We start from the raw sequence: 14,150 nt of genomic DNA on the forward strand, positions 1-14,150 counted from the left end.
TATGAAATTTTGGTCTTCATTTTAAGTGGACTCAGTTTAGGTGGTCTTTTTCTGGTGATCACACCCGTGACATGATGAGGCCCCCTGTGCTGACGGTTCTCCTCCAAGTCTTTCTCCATTCTAGGAGGGTGCCTGCAGAGTTAGGGTGGCTGGACCTCCCAGGAAACCTCAGTCAGACACAGCCTAGGAGGTTCATCTAGGAGATGAACATCTAGGTTCATCTATGGGGGCCTCAGCCAATTCAAACGAACTATGGGTATTTATTCCTCAGTGTTGCAGCCACATACCTTCCCCAGGTGCCCACTGCAGCCTGCACAGGCTGTAAGCAGACCCCCTGGCCAGGCCAGGCAATGTGACCCCAGCTCAGGACCCTTGACTTGGCCCCGGCCAGGCTAGCTGCAGGCAAGGAGGGGGCACTTACTTGGCCGGCGGGGCTCTGGGCTGCCTGTGGCTCTCCAGGGGGCTCCTCGTCCTCGGGAATGTGGGGCATGGCAGCCTCCTGGCAGGAGTGGCCCCGTGTGCCCGGAACCTCCGCGGCGTCAGCCCCAAAGATGCTCCAAGAGGCCTGGGCTCCGCAGGCTGAGGAGACGCCAAAAGGACAAGTCAAATCCACTCCCATCCCTGACCCAAGTTGGGTTCCATTTCTAGGAGCCATGAGCCGCAGAAAAAGTTGGTTGGGTTTGTATCAACAGCAAAGGTTGGACTAGGCCAGGAGAGGGCATTTGGAATTGCATTTCCTCCTGTTCATTTGCTCTGTTTACAAAGCTAGAGATGACCTTAGAGATTTTGCAACTAATTTGGTCCTTACAGTAAACACAGCTATCCCAGAAGGGAAAAAAGTGCTTCAAACTCCTCAAAACCATAGCTAATGGAGGACGCTCCACTGGGACCAGACCTGTACTTATGTACCATTTATTGAGCACCTACTAAGTGCCAGGCACTATCCTAGAAACATTTACAACATCACCTAATTTAATCCTCATGATGACCTCTGATGCAGGCATTAATATTCACATTTTATAGAAGAGAGAACAGCATCATGGAATGTCAGCCATTTGCCAAAATCACACAAAGAACCAACAATTTGAATCCAGATCTTCCTGATTTTAAGCCAGGACTCTTTTTACTATACCACACAACGTTCCTTGTCTGGGTTGAGGAAGAGGAGGAGATGATGTTCCCTGACTTTCTACCCCATGGCTGACTTCATTTCCTTCAACAGCTTTTCTGATCCTCAGTATGGGGCTGTCTCACTTGAGGACAGCCCTCACCAGGCCTGCAATTCTGGAGGCTCAGCCAGGGTGCATCTTGTGTACTTTGTGCAGCGCCAATCCTGAGCAACCTTTAATTGTTTCGCCGCAAGCCAGACTTATCCCATCTCATGGCCTAGCAACCTTGAGACCCAGCTAGGATTGGCCCAGTCAGCGTAATCTTATTTATCCCACCACAGTGATTGGCTTAGGGATAGAAAATAGATCTGGTGTAAGCCAATGAGCACATTACAGTGTTCTGGGATCCAGGTGCTTGCACTTGCTCTGGGTGGTAGAGTGTGCAGATGTAAGACCTGGTGCTATTGATGCCATTTTGTTTCTATTTGGAAGTCCAGACTGAGGATAAAACTGACAGACACTCAGGAGGTGGTAGAGCTAAGACTCTTGCATAAAAAAGAAGCTGGATCCCTGATCAAATTCACCTGAAAACTGAACTCTTTCTGGACTAGCCAGCTGCACAAACAATTAAATTTCTTAGTGTTTTACTCAGTTTGACTTGGGTTTACTTATAACTATGAATTTGTAACCACTGTACTAACTTATAACTACTAACTACTGGTACTTATAACTACTAATTATTATTTTGTGTTTCTCACCATTCAAGAGGCCTAGGACCATGAATGATCTCTCCAATAGACTGGAGCCAATGGGCCTGGCTCCTCTGCTTCCTCTTAGAAAAGGTCAGTAATGTCAGGTCTCAATATGGAGAGGCAGGATAGTAAGGTAGAAAGAACGCAAGCCTTGGAACCTGTTACCTGGATTTGAGTCCCCACTCTGCCACTCACTGGCTGTGTGGCCTTAAATGTTGGCTTCACTTTTTTTTTTTTTTTTTTATTTTTAAAGAGAGAGAGAGCACAAACAGGGGAGAGGAGCAGAGGCAGAGAGAAAGAGAGAATATTTTTTTTTTCAAAATTTACTTTGGGGGGAGAGGGGCAGGGAGAGAGGAGGAGAGAGAGAATCCTAAGTAGGCTCCATGCTGCCAGTGCAGAGCCCGATGTGGGGCTCAAACTCACGAAACTGTGAGATCATGACCTGAAACCATGAGTTGGACACTTAACCTACTGAGCCACCCAGATGCCCTGAAAGAAAGACAGAGAGAGAGAGAGACAGAGAGACAGAGAGAGAGAGAGAGAGAGAGAATCTTAAACAGACTCCACACTCAGCATGGAGCTGGACACAGGGCTCGATCCCACAACCCTGGGATCATGACATGAGCCAAAATCAAGGGTAGGATACTCAAACGACTGAGCCATCCAGATGCTCCTATGTTGGCTTCACTTCTGAGCCTCACTTTCCTTGTCAGAGGAACAGAGATAAGAATGTCTCCCATGCAGGAATGTTCTAAGTCTGAAATGAGATAGAGCACCCAGCACAGAGTAGGTGCTCACAGAAGCCATCTGCATAGAAGTCTGAAGTCCAGGAAGCTCAGCCAGAGTCCAAAGGCCTCTACCTGGCCTCTTCCTCAGCTCCTCCAGGTCCCCTTCTCTTAATGGGGTGGGAGAAGCCTTCAGGGAACTTCAGAACCAGAAACCAGCCTGGTTCAATAACTTCAGAGTTTCCCTGAAGTTGCTGCTCTGCTGATGCGCAAATGAAAACCACCAGATGCAGACCTTGTCCTCAGCCACAGCTCAGGGGCTACTAGAACACACAAAGGAGAAACAAAGGATATTGTCATTTACTGAGTACCTACTATGTCCTAGGCCCAAGGTGCTGACTGAAGGAGGCTGCAGGAGGAAGTCAGAAAGCCCCACCACCTCCCATGATACTAGATATTCATCAGGTCCCATAGGAAAGGCTCTCCTGAAGGCCTGAAGCCAGAGGGCTGCAGGCAGGGTCAGATCTGACCTCAGCCACAACTCTGACAGATTCCCCCCACCCCAACACACATGCCTTTGAATGAGCTCCCCAAGGAAGGCAAGGAGTCTGACTCATCACGGCTAACTAGATTTTTTTTTATCAAAAAATGCTTATTGATTTTTATTTAAAGAACTAGAGAACTTTAGCCACAGGGTTGGTCAATGTGACCACCATCTTGACTTTTGTCAGTCTGTATGGTGGAAAGGTAGTCCCATTCAGCTCTGAAACAGTTGGGGTGACTTCTGCTGGTCAACTCAAGCAGTTTCATCTCAAGTAGGGGATCCATGAACTGAATTATTCATTCATTCACCACACTGACTTTATGCATACTCTACCAGGTCCTGTACTATGTGCTGGTGACTTAAAGATGATGAAGATGTGGTCTTGGCCCTCAAGGAGTACAGTAGTGGGAGGCTGTAGGAAAACAGTATAACTGTTAGGACTTCGAAAATGACAAGTTGCAGGATCCCAGGAAAGGATCCCTAAACTATGGAAATTGGGACAGGTGAGATATAGTTTTAGCCTATATTTAATGTTATAAATGGTATTTGAACTGAGTCATGAATACTGAAATGGTGAGGGCAATTTCTCTGAACTGAATAGGTAGAGGGAAAGGTGAGACAAGAAGGGAGAAACCCTACTAGACATTAAACCTGGCCATTGGGAATGAGAGCTATAGGACCAGAGCATGCTGTGCCTCCCATTCTAAATAGTCAGTTTATGGATCAAATGAGCATCAGATTTACCCAAAGGTCTGCTCCATGATTAATTTCTATCACTTTTACTTGGACTTCAACAGCAGTGACATCAGTGGTGCTGGGCAAAGTATATGGTAACAGGGGTTGACAGTAGCAAAAGATATCCACAAACCCAATTCTACCAAGTAAGTTGGCTGCACTTCCCAAGAACCCCCTTAAGTGATGTATTATCTATGTGTAAGTCCAGCCTGTCTTAATAGTAATGTAGTTCCCAAACCATGTGAGGTGACAGTTCTACTTTCCTCTATGCGTTAATCTACACAAAGTGTATTGCACTCTGTAAGTAAGAAGGATTCAGACAAATTGGGGCATGTTCAGAAAACAGGAAGCAGTATGCAGGAAACAAGAGTTTGTCTTCAAAGAACTAAAGACCTTTAGCCTGGAGAAGAGACAGTGCAGGGAAAAATAAAATTGCTTCTCAGATTTTTGAAAATCATTCCTGTAGTTCTTTTGTCCCCAAAGGATAAATGCATGGCCAATGAATGAAATAAAGGTCAAATCAAGGCAAGGGAAACCTTTCTAGTGGTTGGAACCACCTAAGATGAAACAGGCTACTCTTTAAGGTAATGAACTCCCCATTCCTGGGAGAGTTCCAGCAAAGCCTGGGCCAATGGTCACAGGATTCCCACTTCAGGGTCCATTTTCAACTCTAGGAGTCCCTGAAATCCTGGGAGTCCCGTCCCATAGGATTATGAGATCATTGTATCCCAAAGTCACATAAAAAAATATCTCACTTTCTGACCCTCCATTTTCTTTCCTCCCTCTTCTCCTCTTCAAGAAAGACCTTAAGTCAGTCCCTGGATCAGACAACAAAGCAAAACAAAAACAAATTAAGTCAGACAAGCACTAAGAGATGTCAGCTGCAGCAGGACAAAGCAGAGTGGAGGCTGGCTGTGGCCCCACACTTGACAAGACAGAACCCCGAGGTCCTCAGGGGGAGCCCCAGCAACCCTGCCTGCTGAGGCCATTCCCACGCTGCTCCTGCCCTGTTCGCTTTCTCTCCCATCCATTATTATAAACTTACTGCTTAAAATAGCAAGGTAAAAGCAGAGTCCCTCCCCCAGGGTGACATCTGGGTTCTGCTGGAGCTTGTGGGCACACAGACCTTACATCCATCACAGCAAAGTTAAGGATATAATCTGCAGGAAATGGTGATCTAGAGCACCGACCCATAAAAGGAAAAAACATTTAGTTATGTTTAGTCTCTGAGCTGCTCCTTCTTTAACCCATTTTCAGGGCCCTTCTAACTACTTCTTTAGCCTAGTCTGTAAAGGGTTAGGTAGGTCATTGTCAAGAGCCAGTCAATTCTTTGGATTCTACTCATTCTGTTCCCAGCCAGTGCTTAAGTATATAGCTTGGCCCATTTTACAGGAAGGGAAACTTAGGTACAAAGAAGGGAAACAACTTAATTGAGTCCAGTAACCTTTGTACCTGGTGCCAATTATCTAAGCCTCTGCTGGGATAACTATCCAATCATTTGTGGAATTGAAAAGGCCAGAAGTGTCTAATCCATATTTAAATATTTTTATCTGCCCCTGGCCATGCTCATGAAAGAAAGCAAACTGGCATACTTTCCTTCATTCTCTCATTCATTAGATATTTCTAGTTTGCCTACTGAGTGTTGATTACCATGCTAGGTGCATTTCAAGTGCTATCTTGCCTAAACCCTGTGAGATGGGTTTTATTATTTCCATTTTACATATTAAGGAACAAAGGATTAGAGGGGTTCAGTAACTTGTTCGAGATCCCACAGCTAATAAGCATCAGGCTGAGGATTATAATGCAACTAGTCTGACCCTATAGCCCATCGTCTCTCTCCTCCTTAGCTAGGAGTTCTGCTGAAGTGCAGCAGAACCCAGCATAGGAAGCTGCCCTACAGAGAATTGGAGTGTGCATTCCCAGCAGGGCCACCAGTGGTGGGGCAGCGCAGGGCAAGCAGCTGCTCATCAGATCAGAGGTCTTATGAGGGCAAAAGTGTGGGCTCACAGTTAGAGGTTGCAGACCCCCACTGTAGGATGACAAATCCACCTATTCCCCCATCCATCTGTCTGTCAGGCCATCCATTCACCCACACTCCTTCTGACTTTTTCATTCATACACCTGTCCATTAGTTTGTCCTTTGAACTTTTCACCCCAGGAAGTCTCACCCTTGTTACATTAACTGCACAGCCTCTGCCCCTAGAAAAGTCACTGTAGGACCCCATGGGTTATGGGGAGATGGCAGGAGAGCACTGCTCTGACAGAGTGGCCATACAAACATAGCATGCCCATCCACAGCTGGCAGAATACCTCCATCCTGTACCCCTCAGCCAGTGGGAGGGGCTGCCCATGTCCCTGCAGGCATCATCAGGAATCATGATTTAGCAAGAGCCTTTACAGAAACCACAGAAGTTCCATTACTATTAACATTATGATTAGTCCCATTTTACAAATGAGGAAAACGGGGCCCTGAAGACTTACCCAAAGTCAGTAAACCCATGAACAGCAGTGCCAGAAGCCAGCCACAGGTCTGTCTGACTCCCCAGTCCCCAGCTTGTCAAGCCCACTGGCTCATGGGTGGTGGTCTTGGCAAGCTGTGGCCTCTTACTGTGGCTCCATGGATGCCTCTCCCAAAGCTTTGTGACCAGCCCAGAAGAAACCAAGCCTCTCTCTTAATCTCAGTGTCCCAGGAGCACAAATCTACAAGCTGAGTGGCTCTCACATTTTTCTCTGTTAATCTTTGGGTGTCCAGGGAAGAGCCAGAGGCCCTTCTGGGAAAAAACGGGTTAACCCAAACTCCACTGACCTTTCTGGAGTGACTCAGAATTCTCAGAAGGGAGTTTTTTGTTCTTCCAGCTTTGAATTTTTGCTTTCATTTTAGCAACACAAAGAATTTGAAAGAGATTAGGTTGCTATTAATACCACTGGTCTATCTCTAGATGAAGAATTTGATGAAGGGAATTGTTTGGGGTGACTGCACATGCATGTCTCTCAGTCCCTCTGCAAATTCAGAGGATGACAGGGAGGGCCACTGGAGATCAGCCAGTCCTGTCTCCTGATCCCATCTTACAGGCCCAGATAGGGGCAAGGACTTAATCAAAGCCATACTTATGGGTGAGAGATAGTCAGAGAAGGTCCCAGAACCCCTATTCCTCAGATTCTGCTACAGACATCAGCTTTCTGCCTCTAATTTTGAAGGGCTTGCTTTTGGTAAATGATAAGAAAATGTATCCTTGTTGTGGTCACTCTCATGGGAGAGAAAGGGTGTTCCCTGGTCCCTGCTCTCACCCCAGGGCAGTCCTAGACATACTTGGGAAATCTGGGGCATCAGAGATCAGCTCAAACTGCTGAGAGGCACTTCTGTGGGTCCCTGGGCCTGGCCAACTGCAGAGCTGTGTCCTGGATCCCACAGGCAAGCCTGAGTGAGGCTCACTTCAGGAGAACACCATCCTGCTTCCCAACCTTGGGATGTTGCAAGAGGGCTTTGGAACTTGGCAGATTGGGTTCTAATTCCCTTCTGCCTCTTCCTTGCTGGATTAGTCTCCTCTGACCTCTGTTTCTTCATCTGTAAAATGGAGACCCTTTTAGGGTTTTGTAAGGATTAAATTAGGAAATACAAGCAAGATGAGGCACATAGTATGTACTCATAGGTTCCTTTCCCTGAATAGGGCAGCTGAGTTCTCTGGCCATGGCATCATCAAAATCCAACCAGGCCCAGATAGTCTGCTGTTCAACCTGGATATCTGAGTTCCAGCTTTGTCTCTTGTGGGTAAAGGAGACATATTCTTGGCCTGGCCTGGCCTGGCCAGGGTTTCTCTGTACAAACAAGTAGATAAAAGATCATCTGACATAATTGGAATTAAACCCATCAGGGGCTATGCACTCTGACAGTTACTCTTGCTGACATTTACTCTGCTGTTGGGCAGCCAGTGGCTGCAGACAGTAGGGTTAGAGAGAGAGGGTACAGTACTGTGGCCACCCAGGTCTGTGCCGTGGTCAGTTGCAGGTCTATGCTATAGTCATTCCCAGGTCTACATTATGGTCATCCATTGATCTGTGCTGTGGTCATACCTAATCTGTTCTGTGGCCATCCCATGTCTGTGCTGTGGTCAACCCTAGATCGGTGTTGTAGTCAGTCCCAGGGGAGCAAGGGTGGAATATAGAAGGGCAGAAGGAAGAAGCAACAGCGAGAGAAAGATGAGAGACTGGAAGGGACTTCCAAATGACTTCTTGCCCCCAACACAATTCCTCTGGCCCAGAGGCTGGGACCACAGAGGCTGTAGTCTGGTGGTGCTTTGGGGAGGCTGGTCCTGAGCACTTCCCACACCCCCTGGGATCTATACTCTCTGGCCATGCTCTCCAGGCTTGAGGATCTCTTACAGGTTCTATTGTCTGGGGCTGCCTTCCTCCCCTGATTCAGACCCCATTCCAGCCCTGAGAATGAGCCAGCTTCTGCTCAGACCAGTGCCAGGGGCCACATCTAGGAGAAGAGGCTGGCTCAGTCCCAATAAGAAGAGAGCAAGAGTCAGCACTCACTGTGCTCAGCCAGGGGCTCCAGTGGGGGGACACACAAGATAGCTACAAATAGTAACTAACCCCTCACATCCCCTCACAGCTCCTTTTTCCCCATTACCCTTCCCTTCACACAACCATGGAGGCCATTAGGTGCTCATTGCCTTAGAGAGAGGTGTAGCATCAGGGGGTAGAGAAAAGGAAGTCTGTCTCTGCCTTATTGTGGGGAAGGGCTAGCCGCTGGGGAAACAGAGAGGGCTTAGGGTATAGAAAAGAGATTTGGGAAAAGCATCCTAAATAAGGGTAGGTCACCATCACCCCCCGCCCCCACCACACACACACACACACACACACACACACACACACACACCCAGGACTAGTAAAAGGTTATGGAGCAAGGGAGAGACAGGAGAGACCAAGTAGAAGCAATGAGAGTATAGATTCTGGTGAGTCACTAGAAAAGAACCTGTGCCCTGCTTCCTTGGAGAGGTCTGGGGAAAAAGTCCTGAACTCTAAGAGCAGAAAGGTCTTAGGCCCCATTTCCCAGACAGAACCCTGGGGAAAAGATCCCAAAGAGAGGAAATGGTTATCTGGAATGACTTAATAGACAAGAACTTCAGACATCTTCCCAAGACTTCTACCATCCCAGGGGGTGCATAGGTGAGGTAGGGAGCACATGGCATAATCATTTCTGTGCAGCCAGCAGCAAAAAGTTGCCAGACTTGAAGGTGCCTTGAGAAGGCTTATTCAGAGGTCACCTACTAACCAAGGACTTGCAGAAAGTACCGTAGACATCTTGTCAAATGGTCCAGGACAGATGATATCAGGCACCAGGGCACCCTCCTCACCCTAACTCCCTGACACTCGGGAAGCTTCTTGGACCTTGGATGCCACTTTGGAAGAAGAGGGTTGGACAAACCCTGAAATGCGTGGGATCCAAATTCTAGGTCCCCAGAAAAATAGTTAAGCCAGGGCCAGAACTCCCTCCATCCCACCCCATCCCCCAGTTATGACAGGAAGTAAGCCAAAACATCTCCCCAGGTTTCCTCTCCAGCTTGTTCACTTCAGCAATTCTTTTTTAAAAATAAGTCCACTTGAAAAAATTCTCTCTTCTTGGAAATATGTACAATTGCTCAATCAGAGGCAGTTCAAAGGCAATGGGAACAGCAGAAAAGTATCTGAGCCTCCCATTTAGCTCCTAGCAGAAATAAATATTGCCCTGTTCTCTTTGTTCCGGGCCGCCCAGCAGCCTCTTCCCTGAGTCACTCACTCTAGGGTGATATGAATCATCATCCTGAGGTTAAGGACCACACGGTTTTCCCCAGGTCCATGTGGCTGGCTGGGGTACTGAGGGGCCATCAGGAAGAATGGAGGACAAGAGCCTTCTCCTAGGTACTGGGCCTGGCTCTGCCTTCCCAGATGTGTGACCTTGGGGAGTCCCTCAGCCTGTCTGACAAGGAGGTAGATTTGTAGCTCTTCCAACTTGTACTTTCTTGGAGCTTCTCCAGTGGTATGCTAATTGTCAAGAATTTTGTGAGCTGGTTGTTAAACACAGACATCATTAAAAATTGAATAATAGCTTTTTTCAGTGGCAGTATCATAGCCAATGAGGTTTATCCAAGGCGTGATTATTGCTAGGAAAGAATTAAGTTACAATTAAATTACACTAAAAACACAGGAAATCAACACCCACAATAATCACATCCTAATTATTTTACTACATTTTATTGTTATCTATACTGTTGAGATGATTTAGTTCTACTGTGGGGGAACACTATATAATGATGTGCTACTTACTGTTCATCTCTTTACAACTTCACATTCACTGATGTCCAGTTAGTAGCCTGAAATCGGTCATGATGGCACATAAATCAGCAAATCAGCAAATGCTACATATCAAGGCCTTTTTTTTCTGAGAGATCTGGCTGTTAAACATTTGCAAGGTCATCACTGAGCCTCTCAGTCCCGGGCTCCACTCCTTACCCCTACCAGGGTGCAGAAGGAATGCAGATGACTTTAATATCACCCCATGGTAGCAGAGTTATGGAGATTCAATTACCAGTTACCTTTGCACAATGCTTCTTAGGTGTACCATGTTGCAAACAAGATCCATTATTTCTTCCCATCCCCAGCCCTGCCTTCTCCCAAGCCCACTCCTTCTGTGCCCTAGTGAATGGCACTCAGACTAAAAACCCAGAAGTCATCCTGATTCCTCCCTCTCCATCAATCCCACAATCAATTAGACTCCGAGTCCTGTTAGTCCTAGTTCAGACATGTCTTTGATTGCTTCCCTCCTTCTTCTGGCCACCACCCCTGCCATGGATCTGTGTGACCGGCATCACTACAACAACCTCATTGTTCTCTTTACCTCCACTCTGGCCCCTTCTGACCACCCTGTGCAAGGTGCCAGAGAAATCTCTCTAACACACAGGTTGGATTGTTCTGCCTCTTCTTATGGAAGACAGAGTGTGGCAGGCCAGAGAGTACAGGCACCATCTAATGAGGGCAGTTCTTATTCAGTTCTGAGGTCATGAAAAATTATGTAGGAGACCTAGCCCTGCTCCACACAGAAGCATCTCACCAGTCCAGTGGACATGCCTTTGACAAAGTCATCAATCCAAACCCAGCATGAGATGTGGTGGCAAGCACAAGATGTAGTACAGTGAAAACAGCAGGGATTTGGAAGTGAAATAAACCAGGTTCCAATGTAGCTCTGGCCCTTACAGCTCAGTGACCCTTGACAAAGCAATGAATGTTCTCTGGGATCAGGCTGTCGTTTGGAAGATGGAGCTAAGGTACTTCTCTCAAAGGGGTGTTATGAGATTTAAATAAAGTAAGGCATGTATCCAGCACACCATAGATACTTAGGAAGTATTCCTTTACTCACCTCTGAGAGAGAGTATTGATTAACACAAGTCACTTGTGCTTTCATGCAACACAGGCCTTCACTTACAACCTAGGTACGCTCTTTCCCATCTACTTCATGGGCTTGGTTTTCTGCTTTGCCAGCCCACAATAGATCAAAAGCAGCGAGAATGGACAACACACTGCAGGAAGGAAGCAGCCACATTCAAAAAGTGGATACAAGCCCTCAGCTTGGCACAGAACCTGGAGATGGTCAGCCCAGGCATGTTTTCCTAGACACCTTCCTAGTCAACTGAGTTCAGCCTTGGTTGACAGCCCAGCCCAAAGCTGGTGGGCATGAAAGAAGCAAAGCTCTGTGTTGGCTCCCTGGAAAAGACAGGAGAGCAAATGCTGTTTCAGAACACTTCTATCCACGATGGTTATAATGCATACAGTCTGACACTTTAGACATAATCATTTTTGTTCACAATATATTGATTGAGGGGAAAAACAAGTGGTTTGATTCTACTTTCATTTTTAAATTATATATATTTTTATGTGAAATAGAAGTTGATTGATTATGGCCATCCTTTAGGGAGGGAAGTCCAGAAGTTAAAAACTCAAATGTTAAAAGTGGTTATTTTAAAATGGAATTATGGGGGCGCCTGGGTGGCGCAGTCGGTTAAGCGTCCGACTTCAGCCAGGTCACGATCTCGCGGTCCGGGAGTTCGAGCCCCGCGTCGGGCTCTGGGCTGATGACTCAGAGCCTGCAGCCTGTTTCCAATTCTGTCTCCCTCTCTCTCTGCCCCTCCCCCGTTCATGCTCTGTCTCTCTCTGTCCCAAAAATAAATAAACGTTGAAAAAAAAATTTTAAAAAAAATAAAAATAAAAAAAATGGAATTATGAATAAAATTAATTGAACACTTTTAAAATATTTATATCTGTATATTTTCCCACAATGAGCATGAGACTTACTTGCATCATAAATGATGGATTTGTTAAAGGAAGAGTCTTTTTGGTGTCCTGAAAAATTACTTAGAAAGGACAGTTTATGGCTAAGGATCATGGACTACTTAGGCATTATTGGTCATCATTACAGCATGTGCTAGTTGAGGCTCTGAGCGTTCCTGTGGACTTTCCTGTCTAGAATTCCCTGGCTAACTCCTGTTCATCCTTTAATACTAAGTTCAAATATCACTTCCACCAGGAAGCCTGCCCTGACTCCCTCTGGGCTCTGACAGTCCTGTGTTCTCCCTTGCCTTGTGGCTCATTGCTTTGCCTTGTAATCATTTGTTTACTGCACCAGTAATTCTCAGCCTTTTTGCTACCCATCCCCCCTAAGACATATGACAAATTTCTATTAACTAATAGAGCATAAATGTTCAGGATGGTAGAATCATGAATTGTCCTCCAGTGAACTCTAATGAGGCCCACCTATTGGGCACACTGTTCCCCTCCAACCTGTTCCCCTCCCCCTTTCTCAGCCACACTACATTAAGAATCATGTCCTAAACGGTGGGCTCCTTGATGACAGGGCCAGTGTATAATTCATCTCTCAGGATTTCTTGAATAGATGAAGAAATGAATGAGCGAGTAAGTGAGAGAATAGATGAAAATATGTCACAGACTCTATGAAACAGGGAGGTGAAGAGTTTGATCCCTGGTTTTTGAGGGGGCCTTGGGAAGCCAAGTGACCCCTCCAGGGCTGACTTCACTTGTGGTCCTATCATGGCCTCGGAGTTCCTCTTGTGAGAAGTGGGGAAGACAAGGCCCTGTTTTCCTTTTAAATGACATTAGCACATGTCATCTGGGCTGCTGCATAAGGTGGATGGCTTCACCTGCCCCACCCTACTGAGCTTGCCCAGGTGAACAGCAGAGTTTTTCTCTCAGTGATGTAAGTGGGTTTCCTGTCTTCTCTGACACACAGGTGTGCAGATTTTCCCCATAGGATTCTATCAACTAAAACCTGACAAAAAGCCTCCTCCTCTGCCACCTACATGTCTCTGTTTGACCATCCATGAATACTTTGCAAAGTGTCTTATCAATGGGACTTTCAGCTTTAACTTGAATCCATCAGGGAGCCACAGAGCATCCCCACTGGCCCTTCCAACTCCACTTTGAAAACTAGCCGAAGCATTCCCCAAATGGCCAGTGGTGGCACATGCTCAAATGTGCCATCACCCTAGTGTCTGCACTCCTGGAACCATCTCCCCCACCCCCACCAAGAGAGTTGAGCCATGAAGGTTTGCAAAGTGGCCATAGCCTCTGAAGCCAAACCTGGCTCAACTCCTGCTCTGACTCCTGCTCTGGTGCTGGGCTTTAGGGCACAGTCTGGCCCAATATGTGCTTCAGGAGGCCAAAGAAAGGATTGCAGAGGCACAGTGACAGGGGCTTTCTGGGGAAGGGAAGGGCAGACTGTGATACCATCCACCTGTGTGACAGTGGATTCCTTTACCACTCAGGCTTCAGTCTTCCCATCTCTCTGGTAGAGGATTAGGCTAATTTGCCAGCCTGAGCCCCAGTTTCTACCCCATGAGTTTGGAGTCTATGTTGCCTATGCAGAGAAGTCATCAATCAGAGGTAAGGGGTCTAATTGACAACCCCAGGGCCAGAGGCTGCCTTTGGGCATCTTTGCATCACATCCCCTCATTTACAGTGATTGGCTTAAGGGTGAGCATGTGACCTACCCAGAGCCAATGAGACCAATAAGATTTTGCTGGGAAAGAGATTGTAAACTGCAGATCTTAAATGTAAGATGGTGAAAACAGAATCCTTATCGTCTAAAAATGGAATCAATGTGAGAGGATAGCAAGGAGCTAGAAAGTAGGTCCTGAGGCTGTTATCTAAGGGCCTGATCAAGCTATGCCTGATATCCCTGGCCTTTTATGTTTCAAGAACCAATGAATGCCTCTTTTTGCTTAGTCTGCCT

General features: G+C 46.7%; 1 protein-coding gene, 1 long non-coding RNA gene and 1 pseudogene across 16 annotated transcripts in view; 2 read left to right on the forward strand and 1 right to left on the reverse strand.

The window, feature by feature from the left end:
• The window catches only part of LOC109491996, a 181,800-nt gene that overhangs the window by 119,280 nt on the left and 48,370 nt on the right, over positions 1–14,150 (forward strand). The window lies entirely within an intron of this gene.
• IRAG1 (inositol 1,4,5-triphosphate receptor associated 1) overlaps positions 1–14,150 on the reverse strand; it is a 120,526-nt gene that overhangs the window by 75,648 nt on the left and 30,728 nt on the right. For 8 of the 15 annotated variants that reach the window (XM_006937101.3, XM_019812054.1, XM_019812051.1 and 5 more), the window contains exon 1: positions 422–634. In XM_006937101.3, the coding sequence (XP_006937163.1) occupies positions 422–619 (198 nt within the window). In that variant the 5' untranslated portion in view covers positions 620–634. Of the gene's footprint in view, positions 1–421; positions 635–6,346; positions 6,704–14,150 lie in introns of those variants that run through there. The other 7 variants (XM_006937098.4, XM_045038951.1, XM_019812056.3 and 4 more) reach the window with 2 other exon arrangements.
• On the forward strand, positions 9,955–10,108 carry LOC111556885 (annotated as a pseudogene).

Source organism: Felis catus, chromosome D1, assembly GCF_018350175.1.
Source record: "Felis catus isolate Fca126 chromosome D1, F.catus_Fca126_mat1.0, whole genome shotgun sequence".
Lineage (NCBI taxonomy): Eukaryota > Metazoa > Chordata > Mammalia > Carnivora > Felidae > Felis > Felis catus.